This window comes from Paralichthys olivaceus, chromosome 9, assembly GCF_024713975.1.
Source record: "Paralichthys olivaceus isolate ysfri-2021 chromosome 9, ASM2471397v2, whole genome shotgun sequence".
NCBI lineage: Eukaryota > Metazoa > Chordata > Actinopteri > Pleuronectiformes > Paralichthyidae > Paralichthys > Paralichthys olivaceus.
Genome location: NC_091101.1, coordinates 12,673,894 through 12,695,138, shown reverse-complemented (window position 1 = coordinate 12,695,138; position 21,245 = coordinate 12,673,894). Strand labels below are relative to the sequence as shown.

The 21,245-nt window shown below is 42.1% G+C and overlaps 1 protein-coding gene across 2 annotated transcripts; it reads left to right on the top strand.

Moving 5' to 3' along the window:
* The first annotated feature begins 4,882 nt into the window (after positions 1–4,882).
* sh3rf2 (SH3 domain containing ring finger 2) lies at positions 4,883–21,030 on the top strand. Of its 2 annotated transcripts, XM_069531875.1 has the most exons (12): positions 4,883–5,251; positions 5,519–5,952; positions 8,709–9,008; positions 10,118–10,213; positions 10,999–11,085; positions 11,273–11,668; positions 18,630–18,748; positions 18,912–19,082; positions 19,248–19,513; positions 19,616–19,920; positions 20,023–20,306; positions 20,436–21,030. In XM_069531875.1, the coding sequence occupies exons 2-12, from the start codon at positions 5,590–5,592 to the stop codon at positions 20,614–20,616; spliced, it is 2,568 nt and encodes an 855-aa protein (XP_069387976.1). In that variant the 5' UTR covers positions 4,883–5,251; positions 5,519–5,589; the 3' UTR covers positions 20,617–21,030. The 2 variants fall into 2 exon arrangements, with proteins under 2 accessions (XP_069387976.1, XP_019958888.2); XM_020103329.2 differs by lacking the exon at positions 10,999–11,085.
* Positions 21,031–21,245: the final 215 nt, after the last annotated feature.

Genomic DNA, 21,245 nt, shown 5'->3' with positions numbered 1-21,245 from the left:
CTTTTAGTACTTTGAGAGTGTGGCCCTCAGCCTAAAGCCCTTTGTTCCCACATAAATCTTAAAAGATGGCTCGTAAAAGTATGGTTTCATTTTTTTTTAAGTTAAGCAATTTCTTAAAACATCTGTGTACAGCTTCAAAACATTACTGTGTGTTTCAGAGCCCCAATTTCATTCATCATAATCCAGATTTTCCCCTGAACTTCACCTTTTGTCTTAATTTGCTATCCCCAACTATTCAGAATTTACTATAACTACAACCTTCCTGTAACTTTCACTACACCATGGGCAGATGTTGCAAAAAGCACTTGTGAAATTGTTTTCACCCCAGTCTGTTTGTTTGTTGGTTTTTACATTGTTTTTAAGCAATTATTAATGGCTTTCCCTGAAACATTGTGAAAGGGAGCAGAATGGGTCAAGTAAGAACCCGTCACATTTTGGTGCGGATCCAGGAATTCCTCTATCACTGTCTTTAACATTGCAAGATGGGTCATTTTTGAGCATTTTCCCCATTTTGCCAGAGAATAATTAATGTACTATGTTGGACTCTATTAGTGTGTGAAATGTGGAGTATTGGTTGGACAACCGAAGACATTTAAAGACATGACTTCTTTCAGAAGTATTAATTGGCATTTTAAATTATTTTCGACATCTAATTGATTTGTCAAGAAAATCCTTGTCAGATTAATCGATGATGGAAATAGCTGCAGCAGAAAGCAAGAATTGACAAGTGTTGACATTAAATATAATGCAGAGCTGGCAGAAAATTGTGCAATGTTGGCTGCTCTTGTCTGTTGATGTGGTTGGAAGGGACACATCACTGCAGCTGAATGTGGCAGCTTTTGGAAACAGTGTCGCTAAACCTCAGGCTCAACTTGTTATTCAGTCGCTTCATTGGTTTTGGACTTTTCATGGAGTTTGTTAACTATTTTTTTAAATGTTGAGTATTGCAGGCCTTTGTCTTTTACTCTTTTGTGCAAAAACACAACTTGGAAAATGCCAAACTGACCATTGTCAGATCTCAGATGAGAAGTTTGTCTGCTGATGGAAATTTATTTTATAATTAGCACAAAGATGCAACTCCAACTGCACTGAGCTTCCTGCTTGATGTCCCGCCAAACAGCACTGAAATGTCTGGCATTTTCCTAGGAGCCATTTCAAACACACATTTGCTAATATCAATATTTTTTATTTTTTTTACCCACCAGATTTTCTTTATTTGGGATGGATATAACAATTCTGTGTACTCCTCAAAAAATTGGGTCCAAGACTCATGGAACAGAGATTTCAAATTCTCTGTAGTGAGCCAGTGTTCTAATTTCCCATCAGGCTAGAGAATAGACCGTGCATGGCGACGAGGAGGTGTTCTGTTTCAGGTCTTTCATGCCAGCACAGGACTAACTGGACACATGAGGCCTGAGCTAGGGACTTAGAAAAGTAGAAGAGGAGAGAGAGCTACTCTGAAAGAAAAAGGAGAACAAGAGGACTGAGAGCGGAGTGAGGGGAGACGTACAGGCAGTCCCAAAGGCAGAGTGTAGACGCAGCTGGCACAGAGGTGTGCACGTCCTATTTTTAGTTTCACTCATGCACATCAACAGCTGCTGGAACATTTGCACACCAGAAGACTTCTTACAAGCAAAAGAGATTCATACAATAAGAGAACTTCAACTTTACCCTGGCTCAGGTGTTGCCGTTGTGATTGACTCAACTCTGGCTGCTACCCGCAGGTTATGTTTTTAACGCAAAAGTGAGGTGAAGCGTAAAGTCACATGACCCAGCATGCTGCTGATGCACACAGCCTGCAGCCGGATTCAAGTAAAACAGCTGCACGTAGCCGATAGTCCTATGTGAGTAATGTATGGAGGGACCCAACAGGCTAAGAGAGCAGTCAGAGGAGGTCTGTGATGGCATGATGGGCTGACATGTCCCACTGGTATCTTCTAGAAAGGCAGAAATGTGTGTTTGTTCTTTCAAAGGCTGCTGGGAAAAAGAGAGAATGGTATATTTATTGTTGCAGAAATATTTAATTCATGAGATACATGAAGAAATCTTAAAATCTACCCCAGTAATGGCTCCAAACTGAGCAGGAGCACCAACTATTGTAGAACCATGTCTGTTGTTAGCAGCCGAATGCATGGGTTTGATTCATATTTGAAAATAAATGAAAACCTCCCTGAGCCAGACCTCATTTGGGAGAAACAATGTCAGAGCTGCGATAATAAGCTCCTGCGTAGGTAGTGGAGCAAGTTAGCGCACTACCCAGAAGTAAGAAAAGAGGTTGTTTCATTTATTTATCAAATGTGAAATATTTATGGGATTCAATCTGCTGGCAGAGGAGGACCAGGCAGAACAAACTGTGGGTGGAAGAATCGCGAAGTTGCTTCATGGATGGATGTAAAAAAAAAAAAATGTTTAAAAGGCATGTGGTGAAGAGCTGCCTGCTGCTCTGCATTCATCATTTTGTCCTAAAATTACATTCGCAGGCTTTCAGGCAGTCATGACTGCATCAGATGACACAAAGTGACACAGCACTGCAGGCTGTTAATGCATCACTCTGCTGTTTGCAGGACTTTGTCAGACAATGAGAATGGACGCCTCCCCTGCATGAACAGCCGAGATGTCTGTGTATACACAAGAAGCCAGACTACCTGCAGATGTACCGGTTGATCCAGTTTCACTTGTGCACTATCTTCTTTTTTCCCTGTGGCCTCGCCTCACGTTTGCTTTGTGAGGGAAAGCTGTCTTTTATTGAGGCCAGTCAGTACGTGAGAGAGAAACAACCAAAATGAGTCACCTAATGAACCCCAAGGAACTGCTGCTTCTGTGACACAGGCTAACGTTTAGGGTGGTGAAATATTTCTCCATGTAAGGGAGAAGTTAATTATGTGGCTCTGGTTCAGCTAAAGTGCTGTTCGATTTGTGGTTAATCCTCATCAAACTGCTGCACAAGGATTATACGTTTGGGCAGACACCTTGTTCAAATGAATGCAACACATATGCCACAGGATCAAACCTAGGCATAAACAGAGGGGGGGAAATGAGACCTGGGGGAAAAACATATGAGGGAAAAGGCAACACTGAGACAGATCACATTCAATGAGTTAGCAGCACTCTCTGAGCAAGACAGCATTTTAAATAAAACATGAAAGCGGGAGAAGAAGGCACTCCTCCTTATACAGCAACTTGTGACAAGTTATGATATTCTGAGAGACAGCACACTGAGCTCGGAGCAATCCCCGGGGAGACCCTTCCCTCTCCATCAGATAGATTATACATCAGAACCATCAAACACTCGTCCCACGACATCCAAGGCTCCTCGGTGGAGGCCGCACTGACCGCTGGGGACTGTGAGACGCTGATAAGTAACTAGACTTCCCCTGAGCAGCAAAACAGTTGCACTCGCTCCTCTGTGAGTGTCTTTGATTGGATGACAGAAGATCCATCGCTTGCAGAGGGGAGCCCTTCATTCTTTGGGCTGTTAAGTTTCTAACCAGATAAAAAAAAACATTAAAAAAGCTATCAAGTCCTGTTTATGCTCTGCCAGAGCTATTCAACTGTGAGGGGCTTGAGAGGAAAAACCTGTATCCAGATTGAGATGAAGATGTAAATAAGTTATGGATAATCTCTCTCCCTCTCTTACTTTTTCCCCCTGTTGCTCTCACTCGCCCTGTAAAAGCCATATGCACATTTTTAGAATTCCCAGAGTTCTGCTGATGTGAAGAAAGACATGAAAGATTCATGCTTGTTTAAAAAATTCAAACGAATGTCCTGAACTTTCAGTGCGTAGCCAATATGGATAAATTATTTAGTCCTGTGATGCAAGAAGAGGAATCTGGGGTTTGGACTGTGCAAATAAATTCAACAGAACAATAACACAACTGGATAAAAGTGTAGATTATGATTTGTGACTGAGACTGGTTGGTGTGTGTGGTAAAGGCTGATTCATCCACAGTGATGAAGATAAGGGTTTTTTGGGTAGAGTTCAGGTTTGTCTGGTTTCCTTTCATGTGGAGGTTTCCGGTAGGACTGACTAGACAGTGCTAGTGATGAGAAAAGATGCAGAGCTGGTCAGTGAATGCACCAGCAGAGGGAGACCATGTCACATCACCCTGCTGTAAACTCTGCTGTATATGCATGGAGAGAGCTCATATTAAATAAACACACGCATGTCCTACACCACCATTAGACTGAATTAAGGAGCTATTTTATATTTGGTGTGTTTAATGTGATGCAAAATAAATGAGAACTTAAAAAATGTATCCATGAATCAGAATTTAATTGAAAAAATAAAGATAAACTAAATAAATAAATGTTATTGGTGAAGTGCTTTTCACAGTGCTCCAAGACAGTTTACATGGGATTACAAACAAACAGAAAGCAGATAAAAGCAAAGAACAATACATTTGAAGTGCAAATTATAATCACACATTGAAAAATAACACACACGTCACAATCAAACATTAACAGCTGATAAAACCTGCAATAAAGTCTTGACTGAAAGGTAAGGGTTTTTTAAGACTTCAGGTCTTTTCAATGTACTTTAAAATTGTATTTTTTATTTTATATATACAGCATGTGCATGAATATAAAAAAGTATATATTTACTGTACACAAACACTTTCTTTTACTTCTATGATAGTGAAGACACTCATTGGCATAATGCATTCCTGAGCCCCTTACTCTAACCATCAAAACTAAATGCCTAACCCTCAGCCTTACCTTAACCCTAACCTTAACCCTAACCCTTACCTTACCCTAACCTTAACCCTAACCCTTACCTTAACCTTTACCCTTACCTAAACCCTTTCCTTAACCCAATCAAAATGTCCTCACTCTTTAAGGTGTGTGTTTAAAATAGTTCTCACAAAGGTAAAAGTACAAGTAAACACACACACACACACACACTCACACACACACACACACACACACACACACACACACAGCTGATTAAGGGTTAAAGACTGTGGGACAGTGAAATCTGATACAGTTCCTAATGACTGACTTCGCTTGTGGCTCAGACACGCGGAGTTCTACCTGTTTTTCTAAAGCTTGATTTCCACTGGTCGGTTTCATGTCGTCACTGATATGTGGACGGTGCAGCTGAGAGGTGTCACGGGAGGAAAAAACAAACGCCAGTCGTGCGTCGTCCCGTCCGCTGCCCAGGACGCTGCGTCATGGCGACAGAGGCGAAGACTTGAGTCGTTTCCTAACCGGAATTAGTGTGGACTGAGTGGAGCTGACAGCAGATACACGTGTAAGTACGACATGTCTGAGTACTCTGTGTCAGTGAGAAGAAAGTGGCCATGTTTCGTCTTCCGTGGACATTTCCTGTTAGTGTGCGTGTCACCTGCGCAGCCAGGTGAGACACCTGTAGCCTCAACAGCAGTGTGCAGTGTTGGCTGAGTTATCTGTGCAGTCAGGTGTGTGTGAAACCTGGCTGTTGCAGAGCAGGTCGGTCATACTGGAACACTTCCACTGTGAAATAAGGTAACATCCAGCCTTTCTCTCTCCTCTCTCCCAGTATGGTGGATGACAGTGTCTCATATGAACCAGCAGAGGCCCTAGTCTCTAACAGAGGTGGCCCCGTATAAAATGGAGGAGCTGGCTCTGATGACACTGCTGGAGTGCCCTCTGTGTTTGGAGCAGCTGGATGTGTCAGCCAAGGTCCTGCCCTGCCAGCACACGTTCTGTGCCTCCTGCCTGCAGAGGTACGAGGTGGCCCACTCCCAGCTGCTCTGCCCAGAGTGCTGTGCCCCTGCCCCGGCCCGGACGGTGGATGAGCTCCCTGCGAACCTCCTGCTCGTGAGGCTCCTGGAGGGACTCCAGGGTTCCACGGGGCCCACGAGCAGACAGACTGCCCGCTACGCAGTGCCTGTATTCAGGGGCAGCTCGGCAGTGAGGGAGGGTCAGCAGCAGCAGGAAGGTCAACACAGAGAGATGCAAGGCCACAGTGAGGTCAGTGCATATCTATTATAAGCTATATGACCTTGAGTGCCGTCTATTATCAGTAGGTTTATTCCTCTAAATCTGGTTCTTCCTTTCAAAACTGAGATTATTTTAAAATGTATTTATAACATTATTAAATATTTCACTGTCATAAAAACATATAAGAACATCATCAAAAATCAACGGTGACTGAAATCAGTTCACTTGGGAAACTGTTTCTGCTAATCCAGCAAAAGAAATACCTGATAAAAATCCAATTCTTTATTATTCAGTTTTTTGTGACTTCAATTCAATATTGCCATAAAGCAGACCTGCTCATTGATTTGTAACACTGTCCACAATGACCTCATGCATCCTCAAACATGAGAGGTAGTTGACAAATGGATATTGCCTAATGCTACTTATTGTCACCCAACCTGACCCTATATATAACGTCGCTGTGATTTATTTCTTTGCACTTTGTGGAATAAGGCTCATATACCTCATCTATGACCTATTGAACTGTTTCTCATCATTGTGTATTCACCTCACTCAAGTATTCTTTTTATTAAAAAGTGTTCAGCTTCACTCACAAATGAAGCTGGAAGGTATCAAAATGTTTTTCCTCTGCTGATGTGAGGAGATTCCCTCCAACCTCCAGGAGGAGTCTGCGTTATTATTTTTACAGACGTACTTCAGACGAAGGATGATTAACTCTCATATCATAGATAATAAAGGGAACCCCAGCCCCCCTGACTCCTCTCCTCCTGACTGACAAACAGCAGGAACTATACGAGTAAGATTTAAAAAACAAAAGAAATGACGTGATCCTGAGTGAAGCTATAGTGCTTCACATCAGTCGATAGCAATAACTATCACGATAAATGTCTCTTTATTATTTCTGTTAAGTCTAAAGACTGATTTTGGTTTTTAGCTTATGAGCAGAGAATGGTAAACTCTTGATAAACAGCAAAACATTTTATAAATCTAATGTAGACTTCTTTATATTTATATGCTATCCCCCCTCACCGTGTATTATATTACATTGACGTCTGATGGTGTTAAATTGTGTGACGTAAATCAGAGAGAGATTCAAACAATGAAAGTTAACCAGACAGGACAGAAATATAAGTCAAAGAAAACCTTAAATGCTTTCAGAAAACAGTACATTCTAGCTTACTTGAATAGATGTCATATATAAAATGTACATTTCATGTCAAATGTGTCTAATTTTATTTCAGGTTGAATCGGGAGGAGTGTGTCATTTCATTTTTCTTTTTTTTGGTGCGGGTTTAAAAATAATTTATCAGTATAAAAAGGTCTGTGCAATACACCTACCGCTGTGACCTGATTTAAACTCTGAGGATACTTCGCAGGCAGTCGGTATTTTCGCAGCGTTTATTTGGTTCGAACGTTTTATTCTCCCAGGTGACGAGAAACACATCGAGATGCCTTCTCAGTGCTTCTTCAGATAAACTGTTCGGAGAGTTCAAGAGTTTATTTGAAATGTGCGGCTCGAGTTCAGCCACAGTTCAGAAATCACAGGGTGTTTTGGCATTTTCCATGCGAACTTCAGAAACAGGCAGCTCAAAAATGATGTGGTGTGATTTGTTCCACCATCACAAAAACAGTTCATTTTACCGTGTTCATCTTTAAATTAACTCCAAACATAGAGATATGTAAAATAATTAACTCGGACCAGATGAAATATGAGTTTAGCCTAACAATGACAGGGAAATGTGTCTTATTGTTGATATGGACAAATTCCATCTTATTAAGTGAAACAGAACGTGTTCTGTAATATAAATATAATAAATCACAAAGTATAACTTATTCACTGCAAAGAAAATTCAAGGAGCATTTTCATTCATTTTTCATTTTTTGTGTTGTGATAAAAAGTAGATTCAATCTTAAAAGACACTGGTCACATTTATGGATTGTAAACTTTCACTAGTTTATTTCATCTAAATTGTATGAATTGTAGTTTTCTTTACCCCAGAAAAGGTCCTTTATATTTAAATACTTTATATTTACATAGAGGGGGTCCTCTCTACTGAGGCTGCCATGTTTTTTACATTAGTCCAGACTGGACAATCTTTTGACTAAACACCTTTTGAGTTTTTATGACAACTGAAGCTACCACAGGTTCTTTTTCATGTTTGGAAGGAGAGGGTGAGGTGAGGGGTGTTCAGCTGCAACATGCAACTTCAACACTAGATATCACTAAATTCTTCACACTGAACCTTTAACACGTAAGAATGTAAAAATCCAGGGGGTTATGGAATTATATTTTCTTTACTGAAAAGACATTTATTACGTGAAAGCCACATAAGTTTCTCATTTTTAGTGCAGCTTTACAGTAAATCCTGAGTTCATACTACAAATCATCTTATAGGGGGAAAAGCACGTTTCTTATTATCTTCGAAAACTGAAAACTGAAACTGAACATGAAGAAGATGCAGAGGTTTTTCAAACTGTCTCTCATCCTGAGTGAAACCTATAACACGTTTGTTCTAGAGCTTTTCACAGATATATAAACCTGACCTCTTTCTTGTTGACCAGTCACCTCTGCACAGAACCTGGTCACAGTTTGGCACAGTTCAAGTAAAAGGACGTAATACATTGCAGACAATTATCTTGTTCTTAAAAAGGGGGGGCAGCCTAGAGGACCTTTACATCCAATAATCCATAAAGTGAACAATCTCACCATCTTCAGGAATAGGATTTTAGTCATAATTTCATCTTGCAGTAGCTGTAGTGTGAATTTTCTTCCTGTCTGTTCCCAGCTTGCTGTCAGATCTTCCACAAGAAACCAACGTGACGATGGAGCAGGAAAGCCGGCCCTCGCGCCTGGCAACGGTATCACCCAGAAACACAAAGCGGATGAAAAGTGGCACCAAGGGAACGCTGGAGACGGCAGCGGTTGGTCTGTGACTGCCAGCGCACAGCAGGCCGTCCCCCAGGTGCCTCAGCTGCAGCCCCTCCAGCAGCACCCCCAGCCGCTCTTTCTCTGCAGGGCGCTGTACAACTTTAATCCAGAAGAAATGAATCTGGAGGACAGTAAATATTGTCTCAGCTTCCTCAAGGTCTGACTCTCAACTGTAGACTCAATGTAACAGGAAATACTTATTTTCTTTGATTCTGCTGCTGCAGGCACGCTTTGCTCCTGCTGGAAGAGGCGGGGTCTAATGTCTAATGCCTGTTCTGATTGGCTCAATCAACCAATCCCCCTTTTTGCGTTACTACTACTAACTACTAGAAAGAAAGTAGAGATATTTGCTCATATATGTATTGGAGTAAAAGTTCAAACTACCTTAAAATACATCTACTTAAATAAAGGACCCTCTTGCTGTGAGGAAACGGTGCTAAACACTGAACCACTGTGCCACTTGAGTGAATGAATGAATCAGTAATAGAATTAGCTAGAATATTAACTTGTTGCAGTTCTTGAACTCTGAAACTAATTTATCTTCTCTGGTTACGAGAGGGTTTTTTATGTATGAATGGAAAAACATTTTGTCGTTTTAAATATAAGTCTTCTGCATTTTATGATATTCCGAATATCTGATTTCCTTATCAGATCAGCATATTATCTCCCTGCTCCCATATTACAGAAATTACATCTAAATCCATTCAAACAACAATCCGCTGTGTTTTTGTTTGGACATGAACTTGCCGTGAACTGCTTTTGTGTAGCACAGAAAGTTCCCAGTTGTACTAACACATAGTGGTGACTGCTTTTTTGTTCTTCTGAATGTTTAGAGAGACTTGCAGAGCCGGAGGTTCAGATCTTTGTTGCAGTGGGTTGACTTTACCCTGAAGGATTTCTGAGGCAGTTATATAAGGCTTCAATACTTGTGTGCTCTCCATTAAAGCACACTTGAGCTCGCCTCTTTTTCTTTTTTTAAATGCAGATGGTCAGATGGATTTTTAGAGCGAGCCTGGCTGCAGAAAGGACTGGGCCTGCAGACACATAGAGCGCTGGGACAGAAAGGGAGGGAGAAACACGGGGCTCTGAGAGTTTTCCGAGTTGAGTGCTCCTCGCTCTCCAGGGCGAGGACACTCTGTCATGACCACCTGGCAATCTTTTGTTTTATTATTCCTCCCCTTGGTTTCTCTGCCTATTGTCACCTTTTCACAACTTTCTCTAAGTTGAGTTCTCTCCATTTATCCATGACTTATTTCTGGTTTACAGGGCGACATCCTTACCGTCATCAGGCGGCTGGATGAGCACTGGATTGAAGCCAAGCTCGGGGACAAAGTTGGAATTTGCCCTCAGCAGTTTACAGAGGTGAGGTTTTAATTTATTTTTTTTAACATCCTTCCTTTGCAGTTTGAAAGCAGGTTGTGGCCTTCTCAGAGTAATCAACTTTGACCATTTTTGCACTTTGATGGTGTCGCTGTTTTAATGAACTGAACCACAGACGTCGTCGCTGGATGTCATTAATTCCAGGTCACTCCCAGGGCAATACCTTCGTTTTCATTCAAATCTTTGATTCAGCCCTAAATGTTACTCTTACGCTGCCAAGTGCTGAGGCAGAGAGCTAATCTGTGAGGCCCTGCTGTGTCTGCAGCTGCTCATTAGTCTGTGACTATGTGGCTTACTCAGGTCTGCAGTGCTTGTTTTGCTCGCTTGGCTGTCATTTGTTTTCCTCTGTACTTTCTGCCTCCAGGAATTAACTTCATCCATGCTGGGGAAAACTCTATTCGTGGCTACATGTCCTGCCTCATTCACTTCTTGCTCACTTCTCTCACTTGTCATCAGTAGTTTTCCATTAATATTTCTCCCACTCTCATTAGTCTTCTCCTCCTCTCATGCCTCCTTTCATATCCTGCTCACAACATTTCTTTTCCTAAAGCCCTGCCTCAGTGATGCTCTTCATCTTTATCTTCCTCCGTACTCTGTTCTTTCATCCTCTACTTTCCTCCTCTCCTCTATCCTTCCCGAGCCCGCCTCTCCTCGTGTCGTGCAGCCAGGCGTGAAGACAGTAATGCTTTCTCTGCTTGGGTGGCATAACAGCACATCACTGTGGGGAGTGAAAGCATTAACCCCACCATGCCTGTCTGTGTGTGCAGCTCCTCTCTCAGCACCAGTCAACCCGTCCTGGCTTATTGGCTGGTACTTATCCTGCTGTCTGCCTGTCTGTCCAACAAGTAGTAGGGGTGAGTGGAGTGGTGATAAGTGGGTGTGTTTAGACAGACGTTTGGCTGCACAGCAGGAGCAGAGGTTGACAGGCACCGGTAGGAGTGAGTTGGAGAGGATTTTCTTGACTGAGGATTGACTACTCTGTGTGTTAGGATGTATCCCGATTTTCACTGTGGTTTCTCTTTATGAATTCATCTCTTTCAGCCAATCTTTGTGGCTGGCAAACAGCTAGAGGGAAAGAGTCGGCGGACGAGTGACTCAGCAGATTCTCACTATCATTCTGGTAAAGGGGGCAAGGCCACGGACGTAGCCAACAGGACCGGTCATTACGGAGTCGCTCAAGTTCCAGCTAAGACACCCATCATCAATGGTTTGCCCTTCTCCAGCCACCGAAAACAGCCCGCGGCTGGCAGAAGCCACTTATACGTGACGACCAAAGGAGAGACCACCAACATCAGCACCATCAACGGCTTCAACCGCCAGGGTCAGCCACTACAGCTCTCTGTGCCCTCTGCTGCCCGGGGCCACTCTCACCCCTCCAGAGTGAACTCTCATCGAATTAGACGCCACTCTGACCCCACGCACAGACACCTGTCACACGTGAGTCACATGCAAACATATTTGTCCCAATGCATTCTATACTGATGTGATAAAGTTGCTTATTTTTATCTCTATTAGTTTCTTCTTTCATAACCTTTGAGTTGAACTGTTTTGGGCTTTGTTGTGTTTGCAGTGATTGAAACAGAAAACATGTGGTTAGCAAGAGGCACAGCGGATTTCTCTGAGGTAATAGATGGTTGTATGAGTCACGGGGATCAAGTTGTCTCCAGGGTTACTGGGAGGGAGCCATGACACTAGGTGTAAGGAATGAATAAAAGAGCGGCATCGCCCTTGTGTTTTGGTCGTTACATGATAAGCGGCTCTCATTAAGGCTGTAAAGATGTGGATAGGGGCTGGATATTAAAGGAGTGAGGACAGGAGGTGAGTAGACTGAAACTTTAAAAGGTCCTTAATCATCAGTCCTGGGACATAAGCCAGGGTTGTCTCTCAGAGATGAATAACAGACGAACAGGGTGTGTGTCCTGGCCTCTATTCTTTTGTTTTGAGGGTAGAGAGTTGAAGGAAGCTGTGAACTTGTTGTCTTCTGATTCCACAAACGTCCGTCTGTCTTTATGTCACTGTCTGTCTGTGGAAGGCGTATCTCACAAATGTTCATCTGATCAGCTTGATGCTTGGCATGAGTATTGTAAATTGTCTTAGGAAGTGCAGTGCTGAGTTTGGTGTGATTGGGACATGCAATATGTTATATATTAATACAATGTGAATAAAAAGGCAAGTCGTGATCTGTAGCTGTCAGTGGGGACAGGGCAGCGTGCCTTCAGTCTGCGGACCGAGTTGAACGTGTCTTTTTCTATGTCCTCAGATAATCTTCAGCAGTGGTTGACAACTGTGGCAAACCACTGGTCAAAAATCATTGCCAGAACATTGATTATCTGATTATTTTTATTTTGCCATTTTGGACTGACACAGACATTCAAGGGCATCGTGGGTGACAATTTCCATCATTGCAACGACATTAAAGTTGTTAGTAAAAGCATGTTTGTTTGTTTTTTGCTACAATGCTTTAAATCAAGCTGAATTAGAGGGCTTTTATTTTGAATAGTTGTTAACTTCGGTCTGAAGATTGTGTTGGTTGCTCAAAACACCTCTGAAATGTAATGTATGAAAAAAAAGTTATTTGAACTCATAAACCACTTATAAATCATTATCTACTCACCACGATGCCAATGGAGGGTGTGGGTAAAGTGTTTGAGTCACTTTTGGAGATTCAGGAGTAAACAACGTTGCAGCCAAATCCAATACAATTAAAGTAAATGTGGACGGATTATTCAAATGTGAAAAAACTGTAAGAAAGAAAAAGAAACAAAATGCCTCCATACTGCTCCTGTGGTGTCATCCAAGTGTCTGCAAGCCCTGACATTCAAATTCGAAGTCAAGGTCATTTACACTGTGTTTTCAGCCTTAATGTCTGCTGTTATCCTCAGCCTGGAGCCATTGAGCCATGGAGAGTATTTAAATTTTAGGTGACCTATCCTTTAAAAGTCCAGTGTGTAAGATTTAGTTGAACTGGATCTATTGGCTTAAATTAAATATAAAATTCGTGTTTCATCTAAGTTTTACAAATTGTTGTTTTCTTTACTCTAGAATAGACCATTTATATTTAAATACCTCTCTACGGAGGCCGCCATGTTTTTTTACAGTCGTCCCAAGTTTTTATGACAACTGAAATCTACCACAGGTTCTCTTTCGTGTTTGGAAGGGGAGGGTGAGGTGAGGGGTATTTAGCTAATACATGCAACTTCACCACTAGATGTCACTAAATCTTACACACTGAACCTTTTCAGCAAATAAAAAAGTGACAGTATATCAGAACTGTTTGAGGTGGACTCACTCATGATAAGGAATCATTCTAAAGTAGCTCTGGAGCATCCACACCAGCAAACAGCCCATTCCAAACAGGCTGGTTTAAAACAGGCACTGTGCTTGTATTCTTAAAAGACACAAGGTAACGATTTTAAAGAAAAGAGTAAATCTTATTTACCTATAATAGAATGACAAGTGTTCAAGTGTATAACACAGAAGCACACTAACACTGGAAAACTGAGGTCACCTTTACTGTTATCATGTCTTCTTAATGAATCATAACCTAAACACTAGAGTCATGAGCACACTTGAAACCAACACACAAAGAGTGTTTGCCTCTGATCAGAATATAGGAACGTAGGGGCCTGAGGACAGTCTGCTAAATAAAGAACCCACTCTTTGAAACCTGCTGCATATTTGATAGGACTGCATCACATGACGAGATGATGGAGGGATGATGAAAGTCCCCAGGGGACATTTTTGTCCATTATTTTTTATTTTCCTAAATCGGCCAAGACAAGACATTGTGTAGCTCAGGTGCTTCGGTCTGTGGTAATGGAGCAGTAGTGTGGAGGCAAATCAGATAAACATGATAATGAACAAGCAACACGATAGAAACACTAAGAGAACACACTGTAAAATGCTTTAAGAAAATTCACTGATTTAATCACTTCAATCTTAAGTTTTTAATGAATTCATGTCATATCACAGTTTATATAAATAGAGCTGAAGTCATGGCCAGCGAGTGTCTGAGTGCAGTGTCAACATGAAAGTTTCTGCCAGGTTTAATAATAGTGTAACCTGCCCCGCCCCCCTGAGATTATCATCTGCTATGTTTCCTTTCAGATTTCACTCTTCCCCACAATCGCACAGTACATTTCAGAGCGTAAACATGCTAAACCTACTGCAGTTTGGAGATAAACCAAGGGAGGAAGGGAGGTACAGCAGACTGAGAAAAATCAGGAAATGGGAGAGATTAAGACGGGAAGAGGAAAAGGTGAGAGGAGATGTTGAAAACAAAGATCTGAGAGGAGAAACACAAAAGCAACATTTGTGAACTGCGAAAAGGCAAAGCAGAAGAAGTAGGAAGAAGGAAGAGGAGAGATGAGGGAGTGGGAGGCTTGGAGAGTCCCTCAGTGTGTCTGCTTATCGCTCTCATACTGATGATGATGAGTCACTGGTGAAGTTGCTTACATAACGGACCCCTCTCTTGCTCTCCCCCCCCCCCACCCCACCTCTCTCTCTCTCTCTCTGTCTCTCTCTCTCCCTCCTGCCTTCAAACTCCTTCCTCTTCACTTAGCAGGTAACACTCACTTTCACATCAGTTGGCCGGTAATGGCAGATGAGCCCGGCGCTTCCATTTTTAAAGAAGCAGAGGGCTCTGTCTCCGATCCCGACCCTCGAATCCCCCCCGCTGACTACGCGCTATTCTTAGTGTCGCATTCCATCAACCCTCACCTCTGGCTTGGCAGTTTTCACAGAGAGGTGCAGCTTCCCACCAACTGTGGATGAAATAATGTGTATTAGTGTGAATAATGGCATGCTTATGTAAGAGCAGAATTTAGCATGGAAATGAGCCAAAAGAAAAAAAAGAAACTTCCTCAGATGCAACAGAGGAGAGTCAAACACTGGTACATCAGGACACCAGTTAACATATTTACATACAATTGAAGCCTCGGAATTGACTGTATAATAGAGGTGAAAAGATTAGTGGATTAATGGAATAATTGATTAATGTATTTATAGAGCACTTTTCAAAAATCCACATAACAAAGTGCTTTACAGTGGCAGCAGAGGTGTCCAAAATTCTTTACTCAAACAGACTTCCAAACTTGAGGAACCACAACCTTGAAAATAAGTCAGGATTTTACAATCACACCCTGAGCTCTTGATATTCATCAGACAAAAAGTTCAAAATAAACACAGCTGCCTTAATCTCACGGGGTTGTTGTTGAAGTCAGTGTGATGGGTTCATGAGTCGGGATTAAATCCTATGTGTGTGTGTGTGTGTGTGTGTGGCGAGGCAAATTAGAGGATGGCCACAGCGGATATATGACCGTACCTTAACATTGCAAGATACAACTTTCTTTTCAATATTTTCGCCGGTTTCCCAGGGAATAATTATATTTTTCTGTTCAGAGGCAAAGGACTCAGAGTGCAGGCTTAAAATCAAATTGAAAGAGAGAAGGCAGAAATCACAGGACTGATCAGAGGTCGTACATACATTTATGTATTAGTGACTACAGATGTCTGATATTCAGGGGTGTTTTTTAGTTTTTGGCTGAGGGGATGATTTTATAAAACTGGAGCTGTTTTGTAGGATGTTCTTCTTAGAACAGTTACTAAGAAACTTTTTGCAGACAAATGAAATATATGACGACCCTTATATTGCGTGTAGGCACTCGGCAGCTATTCAAACAGACAGCCTGTGGTGTCTTTATTAAAAATAATGCTGTAACATTAAAGCAATTTTTGCAACAGGAAGGTTTTGAGATTACATCAAAGATTTATCAACAACAAACAAATTTACAAAATAGTGGATTGTTTCACAACTTTACTAAACACATTTTTCATATTTTTCTGGATTTATTCATGTAATTGTTAATTTCATCCTGGTTGATTTATTTATTTGATTTTGAACACTTTACGTTTCCATTGGATTATGTGAGGTTGCTGGTTGAGTGCTCCCATCAGCAGCAACATTAATATTCTGTTAAGAAGATTATTTATTGCAGCAGGAACATGTCAACAGTTTCAACCAAATGACACTTTTTTCACTGCATGACCAAAAATGGAGTTGCAGCCACTGCCACAGGGTCACGGTGTCGGTCTATCTCCAGCCTGATACAACTGAAGTTTTGTATCTTTGTAACTGATAAAACATAAACCAAATATAGAAAAAAGGACACAATAATTCAACACATGCAGTGGACAGTGGACAAAAGATAAAAACAGTGGTGCTCATCAGGAATGTTTCAAGGGTCTTTGGAGGCTCCAGGCAAAAGAGACCTACATGAAACCAACTGACCCCAGAAGAAACATCATTTCAATTTTGAACAATTCTTTTAGTATCAAAATTTTAAACAAAGTGCAAACACGTAAATAATAGTAGAGTATTTGGGTTTAAATATAAAACTCATCCCAGACACATATACACATTTAGATATCTTAAACATCAGCCTAATCTACATCTAAAAACTTTTGGTAGGAATATAGTGACATGGGGCCTGGTTAGGGGGTTTCCAGCCACTGCAGTTTCCTGTACGTAGCTCATTACAAAATCGTCTTTGCTCTGGACTAACGTAATCAGCTGTTCTGGGGTGGGCCCTCTCAGCGGGCAATTCCCTGCCTATTCTGTTGGAACACCCCCTGACACTCATCCATCCTTCTCCCCTGTGTGACGTCAAGCTGGTATGTCTTCAGGACATACTAACTGCATCACAACTGTATCTTTACTTCCGCCTCACAGCACATCCTTTGACAGGAGAGACTCTGAGACTTACAGCGTTGGCTGCATGCTAATTATGGCTCTTTGTGTTTCTCTTGAGTTACAGTGTGAATGCAGCGGAGCTTAATGGTGAGAGAGCTGCAGGATCCGTGGGATATACGGCAGTGTCTATAGAGGGAACCCCAGGCCCACAGGCCAGCATTAATGCTTTAAGTAGCATTTGAGTGCTATGGTGCAGAAAATAGCAGCGAGCATCTGTGGACGTCACTGAGGAGATATAACATTTCCACGTCTCTGTAATGATGACAATAAGAACACCTTATGTGTGTGGGTTTGTTTGGTCAGAAGAGTAAATAGGAATTAAAGATCTCACTAAAAAGCCCTCTTCAGTTAAAGTAATGAAGTCGTTGGGGATTAAAACTTTGTGCTGTGTCATTGACGGCTGTGGGACACACCTCAGTGTCACTCCCTGCTGTCGCTGGCTGAACCAGGCCTGACTCACAGCCTGCTGATTTCAAGCCAGTCACCGTTTGTTAGCGCTCGGCTTTAAAAAAAGAAAAGCTGGGACTTATTGAGACATGAAAATCAAGTCTGTTATTGTGCGTTTTTCTTCTGTGTGTTTTTACTGTTACTGGCTGAAGATGTAATTCTATTCAGGATTTCAGGAGACATTTCAAAGAAAATGACCTAAATACATGAATAGAAAATACATATAATTCCAGGAAGCAGGATGTAAATGTTGAGTGAGTGGTTTGATGAGTAATCTAACCGAGTTTGACAGTTCTCTCCACTGCGATCATAAAAACACTAAACTGGGGGAATGTTTTGTTTATGAGAAAGAAGATAATAGAGGATAGGTCCCACATTTTGTCAAGCTGTCTGGAAACAATTCACCCATCCCCCTTTGAATAGTTTTTGCTCCTATTCACAACTGCCAGTGGAACTAAGGGAACCGATTGGGGACAAAACGCAGGTCTTTGTTCTGTACTAGAGAAAATTCCCAAATTAATCTGAACTGAATATGAGGCTTCTGCAGCATCTACTGGGTGGATTATCATTCAATTTTGCACAGACATTCATAGGATGAATGAGGGACTTTTGTGACCTCCTCTCCTCTAAATTAAATTTTCAGTGACATATTTTGGTTTTAGATATCATGGATATTTGGAACATATTGGATGGATTTCAAGAAGGTTCTTGGTTTGAATCCCAGTTCGCCAGGGGTCTTTTCTGTGTGGGTTTTCTCCAGGTGCTATGGCTTCCTCCCACAGACCCAAGACATGCAGGTTGGGGTTAGGTTGACTGGAGACTCTAAATTGGCCGTAGGTGAGAATGAGATCGAGAAAGGTTGTTTGTCTCTGTATGGTCCTGCGACATGCTGGAGCCTTGAGCAGCTGAGATCGGCTCCAGACCCCTAGCGACGCTCAATGGATAAGCTTTATTGATCATGGATGGATGTTTGGATTTCCATTAAATTCTGTAAACTGGTTACATCATCACATATGATACAAAGCTGTATGACTCCACTACTTTAGTTTGTGAACAAATAACCATCAGAATGAATGATATCAGCCTGCTGCATTACAGCCTCGCAGAGCTGCCTGGCTGTATGACTCTTGTTTTCATATCGTACTCTTAAATTATGTATCATGCAAATATGATAATGATTTTGAATCCATCTCATTACAGAGTAAGAAGATGAGCAATGAGACTCCACCCACCATCTCTATGGCTCTGCTAAACCCGCAGATGTCCTCGGCCTCTGCAGAAAGTAAAAACTCCTCCACGCAGCAGCTTTCCATCAGTGTGTGAGTCACTGTTTTAAACTGTATATTAATTGTTTGATAATGTGTGGTCAAGGATAAAGGAACCTAAACACTGAATTAACCAGAAAACAGGCAGCTAAATATGAATATACGTTATTATACATTGTAGAGTTAACATAGACAACTCTCTGTGTGACCCCCTCAGGTGTGCTGTCCTTTACTCCTACAAACCACGACGGCCAGAGGAGCTGGAGCTGAGGAAAGGAGAGATGGTGGGGGTGTACGGAAAGTTCAAAGAGGGCTGGCTGCGAGGGTTATCACTCAGGACGGGCAAAGTGGGTATTTTGCCGAGCAACTACATCTCGCCTGTGCTTAGGTGAGACACGGTGGGAACTCAGTGACATTTAGATTCAGACCATGATTTAAGGTGGGCAAGATGACATGTCATTCTGCCTATATCAGTCATCCATGGAATGTAACACTGTATCACGGAGGCTGGTGCTTGGTTCAAACTTTCCGATTTTTACTTTTCTCACTGCAGAACGTCAGCCAGACTCCTGGAGACCAAAGCAGCTACTGCGTCCTCACAGTACAACACTGTAGGTGGTAGGAAACCGACTGCTGCCAAGAATCCTGCTGTGGTCCTTGCTCTTGATAGGGTGAACACTGATGGAGCAACAGGACAGGTTCCATCTGTGCCAAATGGAGCACAGCATGCAACGTCATCCACAGGCACTGGAAAACCGTCCTTCTATGGTCGCTCCCAAGGTTGGGACGCTGTAAGGCGAATCTTTAACCCTCATAGAGGTAAATGTTAAACAACCTCATTTGTCTTTTGATTTCTTAATTTTGTCACTAGGCTCTTAAAGAATATCTTTTGAAATGTTATTTTTCTGTGATTTTTTTTAGGATCAAACCACTTCTCCCAAATGTCCACTTTGAATGTCCTGTCCAACTCACAGCACTTTGCACAAGTTCAAGCGTCTGGCTACTCACCTGCCATGCAGAGGAAGAAAAACAGCAGCATCCTGTCCAGCTCTGTAAGACCCATGGGCTGGATGACTGAGCCGGCAGCGTCCTCTGCTGGTGCAGTCCTGAAGGACAGGGACTTCATGACTTCACATGAAGCAACAGCTCAGCATGATAGACAGCCCACCAGTGGGCCTCACTCAATTTTAGTCAGACATGACTCCCACAAGAACAATATAGAGAAGGTAATGTCATACTGCTGATCTCTGTGCATACAGTCTTGAACGCTTACTCTTTATTTGATCACTGTAAAACCTGTTTCTTACAGTAAATATTTATGTTCCTAGCCTGCAAAGTCAGTGCGCTTCATCACAGATGAAGATGCCCCTGCTCCGAGGCTTCGAACCTCCTCCTGGTCCTCAGGAAGCCAGGTCCCCACCAACTCCCGGTCGGGCCCCCCTCCATTAGAAGTTTGGGCCCCATCGCTCACCCTTGGAAGAGACGGACCAGGGATCATCCTCAAGGAAGGAAAAGCTCCTGTTCTCCGGAAGGGCCTTGAAACAGCCATGTCAGACCTGAATTCTAATCCACAAAAACCCACATCACAGTCGGCTCAGTTTAGCCCCAGCAGGTGTGCTTGCCCGTGACATTAAGCAGTGATTAATTATCAGACACACAACATAGACTTAAAATGTTGTTATTTATTTAATGAATTGGAAAAAAAAAACAATGAACTTTTTTTTTTGTTGCTTTTCTTCAGACACAGAGTAACCACAACGCATTTGGCCCAGACAGAGTCTGAAGTCAGTCTGTTTCAAGGAGAGCTCGTCCTTGTCCACAGAGCTCGACCAGATGGACGGATTCTGGTTACTCAGGAGAGCAATGGGCAGACGGGACTATTCCACAGCAGTGTTCTTCAAGCCCTGGAGAGGCTCAGCTGACTGTGTAGTACGACTGTTGTAGGAAATATTTCTATATTCCATGTGTTCAAGCTGCCAAATAACTTGAGTGACCTGCTGAACAAAGAGATTCGAGCTGAGGTTAAAAGGTTAAGGCTGCTAAATGACAATCCCATGAAGGAGTCGTTTGTTTTAAGTACATATGAGAGTGTATGGTTAAATTCTCCAGAGGTATATTTTGTGTCCTTCAGCGTGTGTGCATGTTTGTGACACATGTACTATAGTTTTGCACAAAAACCCATCTAATGACTGTTCCTTGTTTGATACCCATGTTACATGCATTGGTGAGTGCCTTTGTCTAAACCCACACAGTAGACAATCTATATTTAAAAATATTTAGAGATATGATGTAAAATATCTGTAATGCTTATGTTAGAATAAACTCCCAGAACACTAGCAGTTTGGTGTCTTACTTCAGGTGTATAATGTAATCCTGTGCTTCAAATAACTTACTAACTTTACAAAAAGGATCCTCCTTATCCATAAATCCCCTGGCCCCCCGTACCAGTCTTATGACCTCCACCCTCATGCTCCATTCTGGAACCTACAGTCCTCAGACAGTTTAGCTCAGCGTCCTCTCTTCCAACTTGAAAACCTATGGTGACAAGTAA